General features: G+C 38.2%; 4 protein-coding genes across 7 annotated transcripts in view; all 4 read right to left on the bottom strand.

Moving 5' to 3' along the window:
- Positions 1-402: 402 nt before the first annotated feature.
- Positions 403-11,325, bottom strand: LOC135676860 (serine/threonine-protein kinase 12-like). Its single transcript, XM_065188513.1, has 12 exons — positions 10,800-11,325; positions 8,955-9,029; positions 8,750-8,845; positions 7,300-7,385; positions 7,052-7,172; positions 6,323-6,402; positions 6,098-6,160; positions 5,879-5,997; positions 5,371-5,456; positions 4,480-4,601; positions 1,947-2,058; positions 403-639 (listed from the first exon to the last, which is right to left on the bottom strand). The coding sequence occupies exons 1-12, from the start codon at positions 11,136-11,138 to the stop codon at positions 544-546; spliced, it is 1,395 nt and encodes a 464-aa protein (XP_065044585.1). The 5' UTR covers positions 11,139-11,325; the 3' UTR covers positions 403-543.
- Positions 11,326-11,944: 619 nt separating this feature from the next.
- On the bottom strand, positions 11,945-12,426 carry LOC135677523 (cyclic phosphodiesterase-like). Its single transcript, XM_065189881.1, has 2 exons — positions 12,182-12,426; positions 11,945-12,047 (listed from the first exon to the last, which is right to left on the bottom strand). Exons 1-2 carry the CDS (start codon positions 12,424-12,426, stop codon positions 11,945-11,947), a joined length of 348 nt encoding a protein of 115 aa, XP_065045953.1.
- A 390-nt stretch (positions 12,427-12,816) lies between these two features.
- Positions 12,817-21,970, bottom strand: LOC135676859 (MACPF domain-containing protein CAD1-like). Its single transcript, XM_065188512.1, has 6 exons — positions 21,345-21,970; positions 17,501-17,739; positions 17,103-17,298; positions 15,408-15,591; positions 14,507-14,670; positions 12,817-13,578 (listed from the first exon to the last, which is right to left on the bottom strand). Exons 1-6 carry the CDS (start codon positions 21,657-21,659, stop codon positions 12,973-12,975), a joined length of 1,704 nt encoding a protein of 567 aa, XP_065044584.1. The 5' UTR covers positions 21,660-21,970; the 3' UTR covers positions 12,817-12,972.
- A 739-nt stretch (positions 21,971-22,709) lies between these two features.
- Positions 22,710-25,642, bottom strand: part of LOC135676858 (probable LRR receptor-like serine/threonine-protein kinase At1g07650) — a 32,819-nt gene continuing 29,886 nt past the window's right edge. For all 4 annotated transcript variants that reach the window (XM_065188508.1, XM_065188509.1, XM_065188510.1 and 1 more), the window contains 4 exons: positions 25,422-25,632; positions 25,083-25,320; positions 23,528-23,675; positions 22,710-23,241 (listed from right to left, as the gene is read on the bottom strand). In XM_065188508.1, the coding sequence (XP_065044580.1) occupies positions 22,858-23,241; positions 23,528-23,675; positions 25,083-25,320; positions 25,422-25,632 (981 nt within the window). In that variant the 3' untranslated portion in view covers positions 22,710-22,857. The remainder of the gene's footprint in view (positions 23,242-23,527; positions 23,676-25,082; positions 25,321-25,421; positions 25,633-25,642) is intronic.

Genomic DNA, 25,642 nt, shown 5'->3' with positions numbered 1-25,642 from the left:
TGGAGACTGCATTCCAGCCATACATCGAAGACGATTTCTACTTGCTTAAACATAAAGATCAAGCATCCTTAGTCAACTTGCTATGAAAATTTTCAATCAGAGAGTAACAGCGATACAAACCATGATGGATTTCAGCCACTCCATATGTTCCAAGAGATTGTGCATGGGTCAGGTCAATACGAGAATCAAAAGTCACATATCATCCTTATATACGCATGCATGCGGACAAAGAATAAAATGATCATTGTCACATGGCAAGGTATGTGTTATCACGAAGGAAGGCCCCAACACAATTGCAATGATACATTTTACCTATCACCAGACAATCCAAAGCTACGAGTTATGAGATGATCTCAGCACAAAAAAAAATGTGATTAGATGATTCCTGTAAGCACCAAAAAATCAACCATGAAAAAGACATATTACATTAGTTTGGCAAAGGGCCTTGCGGTTGTATAACATTGTATGTCGTTCAACAGTAGATTACACCAAACAGAACTAGCATCTCGGTATCTTACTCTTATTTGGAACATCCGATAGAAGTTACAAGTTTGTGGTGGATGAACGGGATGAGCGGGTGCTACCACCGTCTTTCTTCCATATGGCCTCAAAATTCTGGAAACATTTTAATGGCGTCACCTGGCAATGCAACAAGAAAGTGACAAAACCAGTACTTTTTAAGTTCATAACTGTCAGAGAAAGTATGTGGTGCAGCTACTGAAAACCAAATGTAATTTTGATGCAGCCAAATTAAGTTGCATGAGGTTCTCTGTTGAAACAGGGGCAGTCAAAATAAGAATACAATGATCAAAATAAATACTCACAAACCAAATTGGTCACTTACATCTCCAATTTATTTTTCAATTTTTAGCACACTTAAAAAGTATTTCCCTATGAAAACTGAAAAAGGTGTAAGAGTAAGAAACTTTGTAATGTTTTTATGTACACCTAAAACAATTTTGTCCACTGCACTATGTCATGTCGATTATTATATTACAGTTTGATTATATCATAAACGTTGTGGTAAGATGGATTTTTTAGGTTACCAGAAAGGACAGAGTGAGAAACATTTACATCCATCAACAATTGCAATTACTCAAATAGAAGATAAAACAAGAAAAAACCATTTAAGAAAATAATCATGCCCAAAGAAGACTTACAGATGCTTCTGAAGAAACAGGATAGAGTTATTTTAAATTAGTAGTATGATGATAAAAGAAGGAAGCTTAAGAAAATTTCATTAGAAACAATAATAGGAGATTCAACAGCTTTTAATTTGACAATTGATACTACCCAAAAACAGAACTCAATGGTATAAAAAGATTTATGCAGTCGATCACGAATAATTGACATTATGGTTTGCTGTTGAGTTTATGATTATGTTCTCCGCAATATATCTATATGTTCGGCTATTTGTGGTTTCAGTATTTGCAAGAAATCAAGTATGGGTACATGCGCCACTGAAGAATTAAGACTAGTACAACTGAATGCTCTTGCATCACAAGAACTAAAAGTATAATCTTTTTACCGCATGGAACTTTAAGTCGACATCGATTTTTAAGCTTCATAATGTTCTGATAAAAATGTGATTAATTTTTTAAAATTTGCTTCCCTCCAGCAATTCAGAGGTAGTAGGAATCCACAATGTTATGCATTTGTACTTCCTAGATATGACCATCTGCACTATGTGCATACATAGGTGGAAATTGAATCAAACTTTCACCAAAAAATGATTTAGATAGGACTGATCTAAATTCTCCTGGTATTTTGAAAACTCAGCTAATCAGTAGCACAATTCTGAAGGAGTAACAGAAAATAGTAATTGTTTTTTTGTACTTTCTGAACTAAGTAGCAAGAGTATATAGAAAATACTAGTTCCAGAAAACATGGGAAGCCAATTACAAGGAAAAAAGCTGCAACCCGAGGTAGAAATTGAACAAACTTACCTTCCAACGGCGTTTTTGAGCAATATGGTTTTGAATTTTTGACAACCGATCAATTATTTCTCTAAATGTTGGTCTGTCAGCAGGATTTTCACTCCAGCAATGCTCAATCAACCTATAAGGGGGAAAGATGTTGTATCAGATCCAGTCAATCTTCTGTGATAACAAAAGCAACAACAATAAGAAACTAATTCTGGACAAGCATGGAGTCTTCTTTGTTGGCATTAATTAGAGGCATAATCAACACCAAGATCTAGGACAGTGGTATTCAGAAACATGGAAAATGAATCAAACCAGATAAGTTATTTAACAAAAAATGCCAACTACATTATTACAACCATGAAAATCAAAGATTTGGCAGAGCAACCCTTGTTCGTCATAGAGGTTATAACAATTACAACAACAACAAATTGTAATGTTCCAACTATTTGGGAAATATGCATACTTTTTTTGGATACCGCTCAAGATATACATATTTTGCTTACTTAATGTCTATATGTTGTTTTTTATTTTATCAAGTAACCTCATCTCTGTGACAAACAATCATATGAACTAGAGCATGTTGTGGCTGGAATAACGACAAATGGGATGGTGGGAAAAAGTGCTGAAAGGTTTACAAGAAGAGGAAAACAGGAAATTCTCATGGATTAGGCCCCTACATAAAGCATATATTGCATGACTTATTGATTCCACAGTATTGTTTTGTGTGTTAAATTTGCTCATTGCATAATATCATCCAGGCTCCAAATGATCACGTGAATCCTACAAATTCTTGTTTTGAAACAAATATGTGGAATTTTCTCCTTAAAATCTTTTATAACAACATCTGAAATTTACCAAGACAAAGGAATCATCAAACAACAAAGATGCATCTTTCTTCATATTTTGCCCCTTGATATACATAAAAGATATTCTTAGCAAAAGATCCCAAAATTTATTACAATAAATGCTAAATTGTAGCTACTCGTTCAAAAATTTTCGGAGCTCCTAATGCGAAACACTGAAGCTCAAAAAGTTTCCCAAAGCATAGTATCACATTTTTCTCTAAGGAACTTAAGTGTACCATCGAGGACATTCATCAAACTGATGCAACTAGCCTCAAGACTTAGTTTCATTCAGGCCAAATAAAATTACAATGGACCACGGTACTGGTAGTAATTAAATTTTTAGTTTAATATTTAAAATTGCTACCATAGCTGAAATCAATTTTATAGTTGAATAGAGCTTTGGTCGACAGGCCTTAGTTTAGAGTTCATGAAATTAAAATTGGACTAGGCAAAAACTTAATAAAAATGACATGTCTTAGATTTTACAACACATAAAGAAACGAGAGTAAATCTTTCTATATTTAAAGACAAAAATTGACTAGAGAAAGAGAAACAAATGGCAATATATAGGTGAAGGTACTAGGTGGGTTATGGCAACTGAAAGTAAAAAATGACAAACAAAAATGGTATAACAATGGGAAGGTTGATTGATACTCTGGTAGTACGTATCACACCTATCACATGACCTCCCTCTCATCATGCAAAACCCACCTGGCTCTTGTGTCATACCATTGAAAAGCCGATTATATTTGTCCTCATTCATCCAAAAGATCCCTGAGCAAGGTTCGCTGTACCGTACCATATCGGCGTTTCAACCCGGGCTCGATACGGTACGGTACCAATGTACCGGGCAGTACATCAGGGCGTACCGAGCGGTACACCCTGTTGCGGTACCGGGCGGTCCGCGTACTGGTAACCTGTCGGACCGGTATGTATTGCCCGATATGGGCGGTACGCTTCGGTATGACAGATCTTGTCCCTAAGTATATATCTCTTTTCTGAATTTATGACCACTCCAAGGCAACTTGCCAAAGAAAATGAAAAGAAGAAAAAAATTAGGGGAATGAAGATTCTCCACAATTCCTTATTCTTTGATTTGAGATAAATAATGTCCATAGTAAAACATATCTTATGATCATCATTACTGATTAATCAAAATACCTGATTCTATAGCCTCAAGCTTTAGAAGTCAACTTAAGTTGATAGTAAAGAGAAGGATATTTCAAATGAGATTCCCTAGCAACAAAAAAATGTATTTGTTTATGATTGAATAAAACTAATGAGTGTTATCAGGCTTGAGCAAAAACTAGCAAATAACTGTTGAAATACAAGATAAAATATAGTGTGCAACTGATACTACAATTGTATTATCTGAGAATATTATACTCCTAACAGATAAAATGAGATCAATGAAGCCAACACAAATCAGTTTATGATGTAAATGCTGCTTCATGTAGATCATGCATTTGCACATCAAAGTGGGAAATCCATTCTTCGAGGGAGACAATAACTTATCACATAGCAAACCTAAGTGTTAAATGTGCATGTTAATTGGTTTTACCATCCAAAAGCAAAACAAAGAACAAAGCTAATCAGCATCATCAAATCTAAACAATAAAGCATTGCTGGTTGTGCCCAAAAAAGTAATATAATAATGAAAATAATAAATTAGACCAACTAAAGAATATCAAAGTAAGAACAAAACTTACTCTTTTAATCCATGACCATACTGTTTTGGTGGAGCCCTAAAAGGTGGTCTCTGTTTAGACACATATGCTTTTGGAACTTCATTATCTTGTTTATAGGAAAAAGGTGGGCATCCTTCAATCATCTAGAGAAATGATAAAGGGTTGAAAATGTTAATGCAATATGACAATGCATTGGCCTTAGCCACAAGTGACTAGTAAGATAAAATATATCCATAATAATCATATACCCAAGTACAATTTTATCACAATTACACAAAGAAATAATCTCAGTATATATTAAATTATTTAGGTGTATCGAGTCTCAAAGATAGCTTAGATAGCCAATTTCAACTAGAAAACTTAGTTCCGCACCTCCACTCGATTTTAAGTTGGCATGAGTATTAAATGTCAAATTGGTGCATAACAAATGTAAGGGGAAGAAGCAGTAATATGGTACTTAACAATTTAAAGGAAGCTTAGAGTCTAAAGCCAAAAGAACATTTATTACAATAACAACAGGCTCTTAGTTTCTCAAGCTTCACAAGAATCCTTCATGGTCAATCAAGTATCAGACTAACTTGTGTTAATAGTAAATAAGAAAGTATATCTCCATGAGATGAGATAAACAGAGAGTAAGAAAGGACAAGAAAGCAAAAGTACTATAACTGAAATTTAGCATACTTCATAGTTCAAACTTCAAACTACTACTACTAAACTATAAAGTCATGTAGCCGAACCTGTCACAATTGTCGAAGTTCAATCACAATACACCTCATGCATATAAAAAAAGACAGACAAAAAGGATAGATCCTAAACATTTGTTGGTGCAGTAGCTTATTTCTCGCAACAGATTCACGTTCAAATCCATGACTAAAATAAGTTCTTGAAATTAAATGAAAGCAAATCCTTTACCTCTTGCAGGATCAAAGCAAATGAAAAGACATCCACTTTTGTATCATACTCCTCATTGAGGAAGACTTCTGGTGCCACATACCTGCCTGTATATAGTGAAACCATAAAAGAATAAGAATGATACAACCAAATCATGATATACTGGAATTCTTTAGTGAGTGGCGACACAAAACATGAACAGGCACCAAAATGTCAGAAAAAAGTAGGTAAATCTTTTCTCCGCAATCCCAACTAACTTTTAATGCTTGATTAACAAACTAGACTCAACAGTCCATAATATGCTTGTATTCTGTTTTGTAGCATGCTTTATTAGATAGGCATATAGAAGATCTCATATGTCGGTGGATATTTACTAAACTTTGACGAAACCATATTTTTCATGTTCAAAGAGAAGATCAAAGTCTAGCAAGATATAGGATCACAAAGATCCAGAGCCAGTAGCCTAACGGAAAATTAACTATTGTTTGAATAAAATTAAAAAAGCATAAGAGAATATTGCCACACTCACATGCAGTGTCAAGACATGTCAATGGTCTTTCCTCTTTTACAGTCTTTGCCACTTTTAACAACTTGCTAACTCCAAAATCTGCAACTTTCAGATGCCCAGAATCATCTCGCAAGATATTTCTGAAGCAAAAATGTTTAGACAATAGAGGCTGTCAGGCAAATAATAAGATAAACACACAATTCAGATCAGAGAGCAAACGATAAGTATCTGGACACTTACGAAGGCTCAAGATCACGGTGAATTATGGCTTCAGGTTTATGCTCGTGTAAATAATTCATCCCTCTAATATATTTGTTTAAAAAATATTAGTTTATGCTCAATTAACTGAAGATAAAAATTTGAATTATGGTAAGAAATAACCACTAAAGAATTTGCATTTCCATTGGCATTCCTCAAAAATACACACAAATAATACAATAATAAGAAAATAAAAAGTGAACCAACCTAGCAATATCAAGCGCAAATAGCACTGCTGAGGATGGGCTTAGAGTTCGTTTCCGATTCAGATAGGCCCGTAGATCACCCTGCATATGAATGAGAACTAATGATCTGAATGACATCTTCACTCAAGCAAAAAAAGTTTTCTGTCTGTAAAAGAAAAGGTAACCAATCACTGGAAAAGCAAATAGGTGGTTTGCAAAGAAATCGTTCACTGAACTGATACGTTGGCAACATGCACTCATCTATTCTGGTGAACAACATGAAAGTAGACCCTTCTTAATATACACATGTCAATACTTGGGGGTCAAACAAGGTCACGCTTCTCATGTAGAGAATCATTGATAGTTACCTAGCATACATGTGAAATTGAGACAAAGTTCACTGATGCATGTCAGGATAGCTTTCATTTTCATCTTAATGCATGATAGTCTCTGTTTTCTTGTCTTTTCCCCAGTCTCTTTCTCCCTTGCCCATCCCTCCAACTCGTATATGTACATGAAATACAAAAGCTAGGTTCATACTTCATACTTGACATACTAACAATGTATGCATTTCAAAGGAATCACTCAGCATGAGGAGATAATTGAGCAGCCAATTTGGTCATTGCTCTCATGCCACTTTCATGAAAATGGAAGAACAAGAAAGTAAGAAAATATTGAGCAACCAGGTTTATATAGCCAGCTAGAATCCATTTAGCTACCAAGCTGAGTATTTCACACTTAGAGGAACAACCTTGCGCAAATATTCTGTGACAATCATCATTGGACTACTTTGAGTAACAGCACCCAAAAACTGGACAACATTTGGATGCCGTATTTGCTGAAGCAATGCAAGCTCATCCCTGAATGCCCTTCTGCAAAATATAAAGAAATCCTAACCAACAAATAAATGAACCAAAACCTGAATGCAACAGGTACATCAAGTAGACATTACAATTTGCAAACATAAAAATATGCAGAAAAAAAATAGGACCAACCCACAATTTATCCTCATCAGCCATTACATCATCACTGAACTTCTTCACAGCGACTTGAATTCCTCGCCATTTTGCTATAATAAATGTTCCCTAAAAGATGACATTGGTAAAAAAAGGGGAGGTAATAAGTTGTATTAACAGGAGAAGTTACATCAACTTTCGACTTCAGAAAAAACAGGATAAGTTTAAATCATTAATATAATGTCAATTACAAAGACAAATTTCTGCAGAGCTGAAAGTCATTTAATAGGAGTTATTTTAGTTATTTCAGAGCAGCTTGAATGTAAATGAAGCGAAAATCCCTAGATTGCAGAATCACAGTGGTCATACGACGTTAAAACAGCAATGAAAGAAGTCATAAGCTCCCAACTATTTAAGTCAGCTACATAAATCTTCTATCAGCATTAACCACTAGTCAAACTAGGAGCCATCATTTTTAATGAATTTCTCTTAGATATTTCTCTCTCTGCACATCAATAATCCTAATTCACTCACCTTGTTTAACTAGTGCATCTACAGGTGCAGCTCTAAGTACAATAAGACTTGACCTGCTTTGACCAGCACACAACTAGATACATGTGAATGTTTCCATGAACAGAATATAAACCATGGTCTGCAGTACCGGTCCGTACCATCCGGTACGGGTGGTACATACCGGTCCGACAGGCTTCCGGTAAGCGGACCGCCTGTTACCGGTCCGGTACTGTAGTAGTATAGCACTGCTACAGTGCTCGGCACGCATGAATATACCGCTCGGTACACCTGGGTGTACCGAGCGGTATACCGTACTGTACCGGTACCGAGCCCACATCAAAACTCCGGTACGATACGGTATTGCGGACCTTGATATAAACAAAAGTTTATCTATCATATGAGATACAGTAATATATGATAGAACAAATAACTTGGAGGGTGCAAGTATTAGGATAAACTAGGGACTACTAAGGTTGCTTTCACATACACAAAGGAGATCATGAAATGCACCAACAACAAGTCCAGGGAATTATTACATGTGGGAGGAGCCACAAGGAAGATTGAAGCTTAAGAAAACTTGGAAAGTCAATGGAGGCAGAAGAAAGAGACATGACAACCCTTAATAGGTCGATTGAGCATAAGCAGAGATCAAAGCAGAAAAGATATTCATGCAGTCAACAACTTAAGCAGTTGGATTTTGAGCTCCAATTGGCATTATTATTTTTTATTTAGCTTTCAACAATTTGTAAATATCTTCATTCAAATGCCAATACTAAAACATAGAAGAAGTATACAGTGTTAAATAATTGGAAAAACTATTCTGATTAAGGACAGAAAGTTAAAAGCCAAATAACAGAGATTAATGCTAAACATGTTACTACCATGCACTGACTGATTGAACATAAGAAAAGGAAAACAACACAAAGTTACAGTTAAGGACATATGTTATCATAGTTGCAGATGAACATGAGAAAATGTACCTTAGTTATGTTAACACTGTTAGTGAAATCAAGTTCGCTGGGGTCAATCTCATATTCAGGGACTTCACGGGCATTCTCAACACGCATAGGAGTCACCTGCAGAAGATACAAAACAACAAGAACTAATGCCACAAGAATTTATTAAAAGAAAAGATAACTGCCTTTTCATCAAACTGGAAAGACTAATAGGTCTTCAATGATGTACCCGTAGCTTGGCACCATGCTTCTCAAAAAGCTTGATCACTTCATGGTTATTGTAATGAACTGCATCTGCAAGTGGCTGTTTAGCAGGAGCAATAGTGATGAAATTTGACTTAAGACTAAAACCAAACAATAATGAATAAACTTTCATTATGCATACACCATGTGGATAATCATCATTGATAAAAAATTCATTTAACTCAATCCAGATATTATGACCTCACTGCCAAGTTCAAACAGAATTATGACTTTCAGCCAATATGCTCAACAGTTCTCCTCACAATGAATCAATGCTTCACCTGGATGTCATGTCCATCCAGATTCATTTGGTTCTCGTAAAATTTTGTTGAAACCAACTAGTTTCAGCAAAAAATAACCAGCATTGGCTAAGGAGAAACTAGTTTCAGCTAAAACTAACAAGCATTGGCTAAAGAGCATTATGTGAAAAAAATTACTAATATTTTAACTCTTATGTTAAAAGTTTTAGTAGATTATTTCTTCAGATCTTGATGGTACCATACTCCAGAATATCACTTGCAATCATCAGCTTGAATTTAACTAGCTTCAATGAGTTTTAGCTTGTACTGTGATAACTCACTTGTTAAATTCTTCATGCACCAAGTCTTGCTCCACTACTCTCTGAACACAAACTCAAACTTCCATGTAAGAATTATATATATATAAATATGTGTGTGTGTGTGTGTGTGGGTGTGTGTGTATTATAATATGTATGTATGTATGTATATACATATATGTACCTATACACACACACACACATATATATATGTATATGTATACACACGCACATATATATACATATATATATTATGTATGTCTATGCATGTGTATGCATGTGTATGTGTATGTATGTGCGTGTGTGTGTGTGTGCATATATATATATATATATATATATATATATATATATATATATATATATATATATATATATATATATATATATATATATATATATATAATATTTAGAACATGCAAACATGAATGAAGTAGGTCTATGGTTAAATTTCATTCAACAAGTTAATTAAGAATGCTTATGACTTCTGTTTTTCTTAGTCTTAAACCTTTGGATGACGAGTGTTATTCTGCCATCATATTATTTTAGCTATTTCTCAATGTTAAAATTTCTATTAAATCACACTGTCTATATAACTGAATGGTTGATAACTCGGGAAGCTATATTCTTATGCATACTCAGTTGTAGCCAATGGTTATAATATAAACTGTGTGATGTAGACAACTACAGATCCTAAGTAGAATATGCTCTAGCATTAAACAAACTAACTTTGCAAGATAAATTTTCTTCTATTTCTTCCATTTTTTTCAATAATTTTCCTAAACCTTCACACAAAACAAAGGGATTTGTTAGCAAAATATTTGTCATTCATGCATTCGTTTCTCTTAATTAAACTACATCCCAACAATCAAGGAACAATTATGAGAATCCATTTTCGGAAGTCTTGAATTGAACTAACAACATCTGACTGCAAGAATTAAAGCACCAAAGAGAAACAACAAGATGCTACAGGGATCCAGCAACTTGCAAAGGGAAATATTGCAGCACCTATTGCTCGGTTCAAAGTTTTTAATTGTCCTGACTCTAGCCCGTCTACTTAATTTTTACCAACATGAATTTTGGAGCGGCAACTAATTCAGCCAGAATGCACGATGCATATGTATGCAAGTCTAGCATGGTCATCTTAGCCACAATTCAAAATCCTAGCAATGACCAAGATTCGTATATTAGTCTTCCCACCAAAAGTCCATAAAAAATAAGAAAGAAACAATAGTTAATTCACAACAGAGAAACTGAAGAAGAAACAGTGTCGCGCACCGTACTGCCCCACCGATCCTCCGGGTCGACCTGAGCCCCCCTGTCGAGCAGCAGCTGGACGACGTCAGCGAAGCCCTGGCAGGCAGCGACATGGAGGGCTGTGCGGTTGTCGATGTCCCGGAAGTTCACGTCGACCCCAGAGGCAAGGGTCTCCTCGATCCCGGCGAGATCGCCCTCGTTGGCAAGGTACATGAGGCGGATGTTGGCGTCGACCTCCTCCGGGACCTGCAATCCATCGAGGTCCCCGGATCGAAGGGCCTGGAGCTCGCCGTCATCGCGATCCGGCGCGAGCGACGACTGCTTCCCGAGAGTGAATCGCCCCGTTGACTTGGCCTCCATTCCCCAAAGTCAGACTCCAAGCGTTGGGCGTATCGAATCCAACCCTAGGCGAAAGCAGGGAGAATAGGATCGATCAGGGCTTCCGATGTTTGGGGAAAGACGAATCTGAATCGAGGTAAAGAAACGAGCGCTTCGTCGTCGCTGGCGGCGAATACTTATCACAAGAAAGCAGGAAAAGGACACGCTGATTCCTCGACACGAATCGTGACGCAAGTTCGGTAAGAAATCGTAGTGGGGACTCATCTTCCCGTGTGACTCCTACTTTTCGCGGGCGCATCAGCCGCTGGCACGACGCTTTCCACGAAGGGTGGAGGGTTTTTGTTGTGTCGGCCGAGTCAGGGAGCACGGAATTTGCCCGTCTTCATCTGACGTCTAACGTACCCAGTACATCTAATCTTAGTGTGTTCCGTGTCTCGAACGAAACAGATTAGTCACCAGACCTCGGATCCTGCAGCGTTATCTGTTAAAAAGGCCAGTGAACGGACGTGGACCACACTAATGTGACACGACGACGGCTGCCGATTTACGGCACGAGTCTGTCCACCACATTGGTCGGCGGCGTAAAAGAGTAATCAGACTAGATTGAGAATTAAATTCAAACGAAGGTTTAAATAAAGTCTATGGAAATAGTTACGGTATGATGATGATAATTGTTAGAAATATCTGAAGTTTCAAGCTCATTATTATGTTAAGTATTTTTCCATCAAATGGGTGAAAACCATCGAACAGGTTGTAAGCATAAGAGGAATGCGTGTCTTAACGGAGGGAAATGGCGGAAGAAGCATCTTACAACGGAAACGAGCAAGCTACTTACCATTGGAGAGGTGGCAGAGCTCCACGACCTCCCACGACTCCAAGCTCTGGTCCTCGGTGTCCGTCTTGGAAAGGGCGAGCGCCGAGACCTCGAAGCTGAGGCCGAGGATCCCCTTATCCAAAGCATCGACCCTCTGCCGAGCCCTCTCGTTCTCCTCGTCCGCGAAATCCCCGTACAAAAGGCATCGAGTCAGCTTTTTGAATCGATGTCTCAGAACAAATTAATGTACTTGATCTCAGAAAAGGGATCAAGGTAGGGAGAGAGGGCAGCGCAGGTGGAGCCGAAGCGGCGGAGGGCATCATCGGGGGCGAGGCCAATGGAGCCGACGACGGTGATGTGGGGCTCGAAAGCGGGGTCGCCGAACTCGGATCGGAGGGGGGACACGAGGCGCTTGAGCCGGTCCCGGACATCGTCCGGCGGGAGCGCCCACACCGAGTAGACCTTCGTCGACGCCTTCATTGGAGCTCCAGCCATCGCTGCGGGGAAGGAGGGAGGACGGTCGACGCCGGCTGTGATGAGGATAAGCGAGCAAAGTGGCACCAACATGCGCCTGCGACATTTGCAGCTCAGGAGATTGTAACCCTTTTTGCTACATAAACAGGCATATAAGCCGAGATATAAAAGAATGAATACCAAGCTGTTTGCATGAAAGACAAATAATTAGGTCAAATAAAGGAGTCGCTTTTGGCCTAAGCGGAGACATTTATTGTATCCAATCATTTTAAAGAATAATAAGTTTCACAGGTTAGCCGTAACACATGGTTGGACACACAACACCATCAAAGCTTCAACATCAAGAACTGTTTCTAATGTTACACATCACACTAACCATCTTGAACAAAAGAAACAACAAAAGAAGACGAATGAGAAAAAGGAAGACATCAACAAAAACCCTGTGATAAACAACATTTTATGTCTAGAAATGTACAGGAAGAACAAAACAACGCATGCTACCCATAGAAAGAATGCCTCACAGGAAGGTGAATACAACAAGCAAGATTTGGACAAGTAACATCAGTATCAATAGTTCAACAAGGAATACTTTACACGGACAACAATCTTCCCCTTTTCAACCCCTAGCTTAGCTCCTGTGACTAACCAGTGGCCTGGTACATCTTGTGGCCCCTTCAACATCTCTGTCATGTCAACAATCTTTGCAAGCTTGGAATTATCCCCCGAAGTGGAAGATGAAGTGTCATCTAATTTCTGGGCGAAGGTAGGGCATGGATTGTGATCCCATACTGATCTCCGTATGGTGCACCCAGGGACCTTGGAAAACAATAGTTTGAGGTGTAGGACACTCTTGGCACCGAAATCCCATACCCCCAGCTGAGCTCCTGTTACTATGTAGACGCCAGATAGATCACCAATGTTTGTTTCGGTACTCTCAATCGGAGCTGTGCTAACATGTGCAAAGTTCTTCCACTTAATGGGTTCAAACCAGCGGCAATCTTGCTCCTCGGGGCCGTGCCACTTAGGTGGGCCAATTGCAACATAGGAGTCCCAGTGAGGTAGGAATATCTTCGGTAAGGTTGCGAGATGCTGCAAATGGATGGCGAGTCGGTTTTGTTTGCTTCCTTCAAGGCTTAGCCTGAGGCCAGTGACGGGTTTACGGCCAACAGATACCTGCATCAAGTTATAAAAGTCAGCTACGAAGAACATATGTAGTTCGTACCTATTAAGGTGCCATCAGTTTGTATTAAATAACATAGAATACCACTATAAATAAGGCAATAAGAGAGTTTACGGAGAATATAGCTAACACAATATATTAATTATGTCAATCTTCCAGTGCTTTTTTCCTCCACTATTGTGTGCCAGTAATTTATACTATAGATAAATACCAGTGTGCCATAAAGATCCAAGAAATCACTCGATTTCCATATAGGTAATATAATTAATGAAGACACTGTTAAAGTTTTTTTAAGTTTGCACTCTTCTTTAGTAGGAGTTGTGTGTTTGTACATGTGTGTGTGTGGTGGGGCGAACAAGACTCGCTCCAATTAGAATTTCTCTGTTTCATATATTACTGAAGCCTAGAACAAGGGATCCAACTTAAAAAATAAGTTCTCTCAGGCTTTGCAACCAGCAACTACTACATTTTACGATACATCAGCAAATTCAGAGAAAATAAACAGATCGGATAAATTTTTTTACTTCTTCAGGAAGTTGAAGTTCTGCTCACTGAAGCTATAGGGTAGAATTCTATCCAAAACTGGGTTTAGTCAATCTGCACAATAGTGCACAGAAGAAATGATGATCAGATGTTATACCACTCATACTATGCTCACATGCAAGCAATTCCTCCACTAACTGAAGCTTTATTACTACAATAATATGAATAATCATGGGCAATTAAATCTAGTCTGTTTGCTGATCCATAATCGAAAATATTTCATCTCACATATGAAAGATGAGAGAGGAATATGCTAAACCATAAGATGGCAATGTTGGTGAGAAATTAAGTAGGATTCATAATTCTCATACGACTGATACAAGATAAATTTCGTAAAATTTGTTTATAGAAAACAATAAAGAATTTGTATCCCATTACCTGTTCTGCGCTAATGTAGAGCTTGGGGCCCATTAAGCTGAACTGAAGAGAAGGGCATACAGGTTCCTTTCTCTGGTGTCCAGGAATGTTAACAGGTGCTGGAGCCCAAACTCTCTGTACTTGAAACTCCAAAAAATACTGCAGTTCCTCTATGGGGGGCTTATCTGGAGAAAGGTGTTCTATAAATATAAACATGAAATGGCAACCCCCAAAAATTGCCAAAAACACATGCACACACAACTCATCAACTCACCAATCAAGGTTCACAAAGTACAAATTTCAAGTCATAAATATTTGGTTGCTGAATTAATAGTAGATTTTGAAATCCCCATATTATGAAAGTCATGTTCACTGATAAGTTGCTTCCCTATACATCCTCTATTATGTAAGAATTAGTCTAATTTGATCTCGAAGTACTGATCTCATCAAAGTTTCAAAGCTTCAAATGGGGTATATGTTCTTCTCAATACAAGTTAAGAATAACAAAGCTAAGTTCAATCAGATGAGAAAATTCTAGTAGAAAATTGTATTCAAAAGTAAAATCATCCTTGCGATAAATGCATCTTCAGTGAGTTCAACTACATATTATATGTTGCTAAGATTATACACCAGCTTTAGATAATGCTGCACATAAATATGATCTCCTCTGTTACCAAAACTAATTCAGCAAGTCTAATTAAGCACTATATAGGTCAATTAATTTTTTTTTCTCAAAAGCTTGAAGTACCATGACAACATATCATTTACCATGTAGTGGCATAGAAACTACTCCCAATTTAAACCTCTAGATTCCTTAAAGTTCAAATTTTGTAGAAAATCTTCCCAAAAAATGAATTATTCAGGCAATTCAGATGTCAATATTAAACAACAGAGGTGCAACAAAGAATTAACTAGCACTTACACTCCAAATATAAGTCAACAGCACGAGATAGATTCTGAATTCCAGGTAGTCCATTCAGAAGAGAAACAATAGGAAGAAAAGTCATATTGATGACATCTGGTGCTGAAGAAATGGTGTGCACCCACTCTGCATGATTTTGGACAAGATCATCACCGCCCCTCCTTCTAAAGATTACAGTAACATCCTGCAAAAGAGGAAGCATCACCTTAGTGATATTAAAAGAAATACTATTTACAGTATAGTATAGAATAGTGACAGACTTCCAGCAAACGGCTATTGCTTTGCAATCTCTCAAACAGCTAAAGATTACTATTTATATGCATGAATAATCTTGACATAAGATTGAGAACAGGGACATGCCTATTAAGTGTGGCGAACAGGCCCAACACAATTAACTTTTCTATTACATTAGTACCTAGCAATCACAAAATACTGACAATACTTTGCTTGAAAGGGAAAAAGATTTTAAAAATCTACTGTAGTTTGCTCCTGATTAGATTTATCAATCATTGTAGAGACGAGTATACTCTTTGGTTTGATAGCCACTTCATAAGAATCTTCTTTTAGAAGCCCTTCTCCAAGTTTCTATCAATTGAAACCTAAACCATTAGTCCATGATTCAATTGCGTAAATTGAAGCCAGTTTCATATATCGTTTTCCATGCCCACATACCTCACTCCAAACTACCTTCACCTTTATGCCCCAATATTTCTTAATTCTTCTGTAAAAATCATGATCCTCTCTTTGCCAATGCTATGGTATATCACTATTTACTCTCACATACCAGTTCAATCAATTATTCATCATTTTATCCTTCAAAAAAAAAATCTTATGCCAAGAACAGAACCCAAAAAAAAACATAAATAAGATTGCAATTTTCTTTTGGTCTGGTTCTCTCCATATGGCAAATCTATTGAGGATGGGACTAAAGAATAGTACAACAGGCAGATAAAAAGTTTGGCGAGAAAATTTCTAGAATCAAATATTCCTTATAATTTTATAAGCACCAAGAATACCCTATTCCATGGGATCTTCCTGTTGCCACAGCCCTCATTTTTTCTTAGTAGATGTCTCTTCTCGACCACTGTGCACCCTACTGCTTTAACTTCACAATTCAGTTCTCTGACCCTAGGTTGCCCATAGCACTAGAAGGTGCCAAACAAGAAGCAACACATGATTGAATTATAGAAGACTCAGAATCAGAAGAAATTTCATTGCTCAAAATTCAAATACCTCAGCTTTAACATGAGGATATTCTAAGCAATGTCAAAGTACAAAGACCACAAAATATAATAACTGGATTTGAGCATCTGGTGAGGTTAATTCTATAAAATGAGGTTCCTTCCAATCTTATGTATGACATGTAAAATGTGAAAATATCTCCATAGCATGCACATGGAAGCCCTTTGAGAATAATGTATATCAATAACCAAATAAAAGTAGATGAATAAAGAAATAACTAACCTACGTATGATCCAGCTGGTTTTTAAGATATTACATTTTAGTTCATGACTTTGTGGGGTTAATAAATTGCAAATATATGTATCAGACAAGCTCTAGAACATTTTCCTCAGAGATGCAGCCCTAGATAGATGAGCTGGCATGTCAATGTTACTAATAGAAGATGGATATAGTATGACAATAATACATAAGATGTAATACAGTCTAGTATTTAAGACTACAGAAGGCACTGACCTTCTCTTTGTAATTCAAGGGGGCATTAAGCGTTTGGTGTTCCATGTTCAAGAATCTCTGATCCCCAATGTCCTTAACATACTTCTCAATTTCTGATTCTGATAACTGAGATGAATGGTGTTGCTTGATATACAATTCATCTTTACCACCAATAGTAACTGATGTGATAATATGGGTGCCAAAATTCTCAATGAAGCTGAACAAGGAGTAAATGAAAAACCCAACAATCAGATGAGATGAATTAAGTTCATTTCAGACGGTCGATGACTTCCCAATGGAAGCCAAGAAAATATATAATGGAAAAAAAAAACTAGATATCCACCAAACAGATAGAAAAAAATCAAAATCTAGTTTTACAATACCTAGTCATGATGAAAACAAGTCTATTACCTACTAACCTAGCCAACAGTGGTGGATCCCAACTGTGAGGAACAGCACGCTTCACATCATCCCGGAGCAATAAATCATCACTTATAAGTTTGGCTTTATATAAAGGAAAATAAAAACCATCCATGGCAAGGGCTTTCGTTGCTGCAGCATCGACTTTCCATGATCCAGTGAAACTGAACATTGAGTTAAAGCTACCAAGAGGTACTGTTCCAGATAAACCTGACTTCTTATTGAAATGCTCAGCCATCTGAAAAAACAAAACAGCAGTAGTAGGTGGTTGCAGGGGGCACAAATGTGTTTATAATAAAAAGTAATCCACAAGATGCAAAAACCACTCTGAATCACACATGAAAATGGTATGAGCAAGTGTGTTAAATAAGAGATAATACTATTGCTTATTCTTACATTTGTAGATGAAACTGGCTCCAGTATATAGAACTGAAACAATAAAGCAAACAGCTAGTAGAAGTGTATCACACCAAAGTAAAAGCAGCAAAAATGATGTTACTATGAATCTACTAAATCAATATATTGTACAGGATGGCATTATTCTTCACAAATCTGCACAAGCGCTTAGGCTCTTTGCAATCTCATTATCAATAGAATGTCAATGACCACTTTAACTTCTCATCTCTTTTTCAATGAAAGTTCTTATTTTAATGTAAAAAAATTTGTGTCTACAAATTTCAGTTCCCAAAAGGTTAATAGGCATGAATATCATATGTTCCAATATAGGTTACCATACATCAGAGAGATCAGACTTACTTGGTAATTAGCATATGGATTCATTTCTCATAGAGGCATGGATTTTGTCATGAAGTTGTTTGTATTAGAACAAGTCATAATGCATCAAATAACCTTGGTTACTTTGGAGAGCCTAGTAGCCAATTTGCAACAAATGACATGTAAACTGCTCCTTCCTAAGACCATAAAAATGTTCTTCATTACTTCTGCTAACGTTAGGTCTAACTGTGAGCCAAAAACTCATCAGACAAGGAAAAATGGCATGTTGATACCAATGAGTAATCACCATTACTTGGAAAAGGCATTGATACTCATTCTCTGCTCAATCTAGAGATTGCTTGCATATGGAGCCTATCAATATCACTATTAATCCATTGCTACAACAAGCATTTATTCTCAGCCAGTGATTGAAAAAGGCGCTCGGGCGCTCGCCTAGGCGCTCGGGCGAGGCGAGGTGAGGCCCGAGCGCCTCGCTAATGTCCCAGGCGGCGCGCTTCAAACAGGCGCTCGCCCGAGCCTAGGCGCTGGGCGCTTTTGGAGAGCGCTTGGGTAAACCAATCGAACCAGGATTTTAGGTCTGGTTCGGTCCTGGTTCGGTTGTTAGTTGGTTCAATCGAACCAACTAAACCGATATAACCCTTACCCAACCCTAACCCGCTACCGCTCCCGATCTCGCTGCTCGTCGCTCCTGCTCCCGCTGCCGCTGCTCGCGCCTCCCGCGAGCCCTCCCGCTACTCGCGCCTCCCGCTCCCTTCCCCTTTCCCTTTCCCGACGCCGCTCGCCGCTACTTCCTCGTTTCTCCGTCAGGCTCAGTATACAGTATACTCTTAATATTAAGTTTATTTGAATTTTGAAATGATTAATTTTCAATACTATTAATAGATTAATAATATATTATTTTGATTTTAATGTTGTTAATTTTTATTTATTTGAAATTATTGCTAGGTTTCAACATAAATGACTTTGATGTAAAATTTTATTGTTTTGAATTTTGAAACTTTTTGTTAATGTGACATTGTGATTTTGTATCTTAGATTTTCTTAATTTAATAGCATATTTTTATTTAAAATTTTAAATAATTATATTTATTAATTATATTATATATTTTTATATTTTAGCGCATCGCTTCGCTCGGGCGAGCGCCTACCGTCTCGGGCGTTTTTGGACCTTGGTGCCTTTTGACGCCTAGCGCTTTTTAAATCACTGTTCTCAGCAACAAGAAGAACAATTTTTACCCTCAAATACTTGTATATGACATGATTATTTCCTATTATTAACTCTGTAGAGGACAAAATCTTCAATTATCCAACAATCATCATGCCCTTAACTATTCCTAATCAAGTTTTTTTTTCCGTAATTCTCCGTCTCCCTGTAAAAGCTGATTTTAGAATGAGATCTTTCTCAACTGGTTTACAGAAAATTCATTTTGCACATATCCAAACCACAAACGTTTTTCTTCAGAAAATCTTCCTCGAGATGCCTCTTTATTCAATTTTGATCCATGATCATACCCACCACAGACTATCCCTGCAGTCATTAGTTTTCTGCAAACCAGAATGACTATTACATGCATAAAAAAACTCAGGTCTGAAAAATGACATCAACACATACATTTCGATGAAAGCAAAATCCTTCCCCCAATTATTTGGTTCAATAGAGAAATAAGTTTCTCTCATCATTTGGTTTTTGTAGAAGCCAATGTCATTAGAAATGGTTATGATCTTGCTTATTTGGTATTCCTCTCTTACAAACCCTCTACTATTTCCTGTTTCTTTAAGGCACCTCAATATGATTCGATTTGCTTCCGTGTCAGTGCATACAGAGATCTGTCCAAGTTCTGATCATATCTAAACTCTCCTAGATCAAGTTCCTCTTACTCTACCTTATTTGGCACTATTCCTAGCTTTCAGCTAATACTATCACTAGAACTACATATTTCAGAAGCAGGTCTCAACATTCTGCAATAGATACCTTAAATTATGATTTATTATCCTTAATCTTTGTGCACAGCCACTGGTTCAAATACGTTATACTTCAATTAACTTCCTTAGAAGAATGCTCTAGTATATACATGATCCAGGGTAACAAATTTGTGCAACAACACCCACAACAGAAGTTCCAGTGCCACCTATCCCCAACGCTCAAAGTAAATAACTTATCACTTATTGCAGACCTTTCCATTAGTACAGCCTAAAGTAAAACAATAAAAGTTCTCTTAAGGAACTAATTTCTTCCTGATGACTACATACTCAGGACCTAGTGATGAATTAAGGAAGCCTATTGTTTGCATATGAGTCTATAAAGATGCATCAACTTTCAGACAAAGATGATCTATCATAGGGGAGGGCTCCTAAATAGAACATTCTACCTTTCTTTGTTCCTATGAACTCTCTCTAAATCTACACACATGGCAATAAAGAAGCTTGTCTAAGCATCAAACTCTCTTTAAATTCGCCACCTTCCAATAGTGGGCATACAAGGGTTATCTGCGGAACAATGTCATCCTTGAAGCAAAAAGGTTCCTAATAATTAGTCCAAGTCTTCAGTAGATACTCTGAAATGTGCCGATTGATCTCTTTTTTCCTTCTTAGCACAGTAACAGTTGGACTCGTTCAACATTGGAGATGCTTCTCTCGGACATCGGACCCCATTTCATGAGTCAATGAGTAGAATTGATCAATATGCTTACTATGCTCCTTTTCATGTGTGATTCCTGTTCATTTTTCCTTAAGAAGGAGATGCATCGTAGAAATTATGAGATATGTGGAGAACTTAAGATATGCAACATTAGGCACTCTTCTTCTTCTGGTGAGTGAAAGTTTTATGTCCAGAACACTTTCCTCGAAGATATATAAGAACAGTAAAACAAAATCTCAAGCAATTTACAAGCAGAATTTCTCAGATTAAATGGAAAAGAGAAAGTTCACATACAAGCAAAAAACATCAAGCATTTCATTTCAGAAAAAAAAAAATCAGAATCGACCAACACCTGATCTCAAAAAATAAAAAAGCCCTAAAGAGGATTATTCCTGTCCCTGAGCGCAAGAACAGACCAGACCATATGACAAATCCCGAAAACTACGAATCCATTAGATGAGCCGGAATTACCTGTTGGAAATTACAGACGCGAGAGGGTTCCCGCCGGTCCCTCTCCCTGCAGATCTTGACGTCCAAGAGGACATCCGGGAGAACGATCTGGCCGATGCTGCTGCCGCTGCCGCCGTCGTCTGTAATGACCAAGCTCCTCGTCCGCGTGTCGTCGAGCAGGACGAGGCGGGACCCGGGCGCTCCCTTGCAGTAGAGGAGCCGCGCGTCGGAGGTGACGTCGAATCCCCGGCCGAGCGCCTGCACCGCGTTCGTCAGCGTCGCGATCAGAGCGTCCGATCCCCCCGCTGCCGCCACCGCCGCCCGTGCCCTCTCCATGCGAACAGCTCCGCCTGACTCGACGCAGTAGCAGTGCTCAAGCGCATCACACAAGGGTTCGATCTCATCTCATGTCGTCTCTCTACCTTCTCCGCGCCCCCGTCCACCGCGCCACCCTCCTTCCTGAAAAGGAACGAGCTTTGTTCTTCCAAGGGAGAGCGCGAGACGAGAGACGGCGAAAGATAGGTTGGGGAAGAAGGGCGATCGACGACGGGGGAATGGAATGGGGGCAGCGAGGCGCGAGAGAGAGAGAGAGAGAGAGAAGGGGGATTGGTTTCTATGGAGTGCAGAGTGGGTGGACTTTTTGACCGCCGGTATCGTCAGAAACAAAATAAAAAGAACGCGTTTTCTAAGGAGGATTAGGAGTTGACCGGTCCGCACAAACAAATGACCAACTACGCATCCCATCGCTCCCTCGCTTCGGTGGACATCCCTCGAGGGTTTGGTGGTGCGGATCCAATCAGCAAAGTTCACGATCTCCATTGGTCTGATCTAAATCTCAGACTGTGGGACCCACGGTATGGACGGACGAGAAGGATTTCTTTCCTGGTTGATGCCTCGATCGAGGCAGCTGATGCGTACCATGTTTCGGTCGGTCGGATCGCCCGGCAAGCGAGGACTCATGCATGGTTGGGTCGCATTCCAACGCTTGGTCGGCTGTCCACGCAAAGCTGCAGGCGACCCACACTTTTCCTCTGGCAATGCAAAGACAGATTAGACAAGATTGACCGGGAACTGTGTATGTAGAAGCCACTCCGGTCAGGAGAAACGTATGGTCAACAAACAAATACACGTCTCGTGATCCGCTTCTTCAACCGAGGCAAAAAAAAAAAAAAAAAGGTAAGAAGTCAACCACCCCTTGCAGCCATTTACATTTATCGAGAATGTCCACCAGCATCTATCTCCCTTCTTCAGATCTGCGCGCCACGACATGCGTCCATCGTCCTCGAACTAGATCGAAGCAACTGGCAGCATCAGCGCCGCAAAAGACTCCGTCATGCCTTGTGTGCATCGCAGTGAAACATCAAAGCAACTCAGGACGATACAAAGTAAGCATGAAAGAAGGTTCGAACCTTATTCAATATAAGCACGAATGATCGGATTGTCTTACACTACATACTGCAAATTTCAAACAGAATGGAGCATCTACTCGACAAGTTCTCCTGATTCAGGTTTAGCACATCCCGATCGAGTCTTTTTAGCATCTTCGGTTCCGATAAAGTGAATCTAAATTGAGGGGGTACAGATCGGATGATGATGTGGTAGAACCATGGACAGATCCCCCCTCAACTAAGAAGCTCTTGGTCTGGCTGTCTCCTGAACTTGGGTATCGTTTTCCACTTACCTGGATCTCGAAATCATCAGTCGAGAAGATCTGCTCTGGCGTGGCATCTACAATACTTGTTTGGGCTTCCACCAGCATGCTTACCACAGCAGACATGGGTGGTCTTGGCACTGGTGATGAATTTATGCATAGCAGACCTACATTTATCAACCGAATCGCCTCTTCCTTGTTGAAATCCGTTCCCAGTCTCGGATCCACAAATTTCTCCAGCTTGCCTTCGTCTCTCAGGATTTGCACCTGAATCACCAGGGTGAAAAGAATGTGGTACAGGTTATTTCTAGACATAGTAGCTAGTCTCTTAAATCAACAATCAAAGATGTGGTACAGATTATTTCTATACATAATAACTAGTCTCTTAAATCCACAATCAAAGAAAATACTGGAAGTCAGATGGGAAATTGGACAGCTATGCTTACAATCAAAGATGTGGTACAGATTATTTCTACACATAATAGCTAATCTCTTAAATCAACAATCAAAGAAAGTACTGGAAGTCGATGGGAAATTGGACAACTATGCTTACCCAGTCCAGAAGATGAATGCTGCCTTCCTTTCTGAAACTCATGACGCTGGTTCCACTGACAAGTTCCAAAGTGACAACCCCGAAGCTGTATACATCTGCTTTTTCAGTCAGGTAACCGCGGGTAGCATATTCCGGTGCCATGTATCCTCTGAGACACCAAAATTAGTCTATAAGGCTTGCTGAATGATGCCACAAAGCAGAAATAGCGCTTTTTGTAAATTAAACAGGCGCCACAGAAAACGATTCCTTCAAATACTGTTGAACTGATAACTTGATAAAACATTAGCTCTTCAGCATGGCAGTTCAGACCAGAACTTCGAGTTAGATCTAAGCAAGCATAGGAAACTTGATCATAAGCTAGGAACAGATTTTACTTGTAAGCTAAGCCTCACCTTTGTGAAGCTTTCATTTGAGGACCATGTTTGGTGCAAACCAGGGCATCTGAGTTAGCTACCAATAATTGAATGTAAATCTACTTCACATATAGTATGGAGATTGATTTAATTCTTTCTTGAGGTCCGGTGGCTTGCAGATGAATCACAAGTTGAGAATAGAATAAAAATATATAAAATACAAGTGAGAAGAGAACAACTAAAAGCATAGGCTATGTTTCCTATGAGATTTAGCGAAACAGAAACACGAATATAGCTTTTGAAGTAGATTGTTTTGGATCCAAAGAAAGCTGGTGCAACAACTTTGTTATATCAAATTAAATTAGTTAAACAAAGTGAAGGCATTTTCAGTTTCAATGACAAAAAATAAGGATCGAAATATAACCCAACAATATGGCGAATTAAAATTTAATCCATCGTCCAAAGGCAAGAGGAATAACAAAGTATTGAAATATATTTAATAATTAAATATAACAAAGGCAAGAGGAATAACATAAAAAGACTGCAAGCTGAATTCACTACACGAAATCTAATTTTATCTTTTATGGATGGCTTCACCCCATAAATGTCCAAGGCCATAAATCCAGTTTACTTTCTCTTAATCAAACAATTGGGTTGACTTCTTTTACATAGACCATTATCACATTATTTAGCACCACAATCTTTTCTTTAAACATTCAGGACCATTTATTGTTGTTCTTCTCAACCTGTCATTTTGTCCTACTAGCAGATATAATGGTCTCAATCTTAGTTCATAATGCAGCACATGAAAAACAAAATCATGCGCCAGTACTAGATTTGATGAGGAACAATTTTAGAAATATTGATTTTAGCACTAATAGCCCATAAAAATACCCCATGAAATCTCACCTGAGCAAGTATCAGTGAATATTGCTAATGCATAGAAGTGTGTGAATGAATCACTAACAATAATTTATCTATTAGTTGTACTTGTATGTTGATGTTCCATGCAAAATGACAAAATGATCCCATTATCAGTATGAAAAGCTCAAAAAGATAAAGTGAAAAATTAAATGAACTTCACCAATTTCTTCTTCCAATAGTTTCAAGGATCAATACTGTAGGACCAAAGTTATGTTCATTGGTGGAGATACACAAGTATACCAGGGCTTCGATGAGATAGAGTAGTGTTGATTGCTTACACAGTTCCAGCTATTCGTGTGCTGATATGAGTGTTTTCCTCTTCATCAAGCCGAGCCAAACCAAAGTCGGATATCTTAGCATTAAGATCTTTGTCTAGCAATATATTGGTTGCTTTTATGTCTCTGTGAACAACCTTCAGTCTCGACTCCTCGTGGATATATGCAAGGCCTTTTGCTATGCCAATGCAAATGTTTTTCCTTGTTGACCAATCAAGTTTCAGTTGATATTCTTCACTCCCTGTAACATTAAATTTATCGAACTCAAATATGTTCTACTCTTTTGTTAAATATAGCAATTATCATATGCAAAGGTTAGAAAAGGAAAAGAATTCCACTGACCAAAAAGAGCACGAGCAAGACTGTTATTTTCCATATACTCATACACTAATAATAACTGATTTCCTTCAATGCAGCAACCATGAAGTTTTACAAGATTTGGATGCTGCAATGCAGAAATCATGCCTAACTCATTTAAAAATTCACGATTTCCTTGTTTTGATTTGGAAGAAAGTTGCTTCACAGCAACTATTGTGCCATCTGGTAACAAGCCCTGCATTGAA

This window comes from Musa acuminata, chromosome BXJ1-6 (genome assembly GCF_036884655.1).
Source record: "Musa acuminata AAA Group cultivar baxijiao chromosome BXJ1-6, Cavendish_Baxijiao_AAA, whole genome shotgun sequence".
Lineage (NCBI taxonomy): Eukaryota > Viridiplantae > Streptophyta > Magnoliopsida > Zingiberales > Musaceae > Musa > Musa acuminata.
The sequence above is the reverse complement of the archived record's forward strand: the minus strand, read 5'-3'. Positions and strand labels throughout refer to the sequence as shown.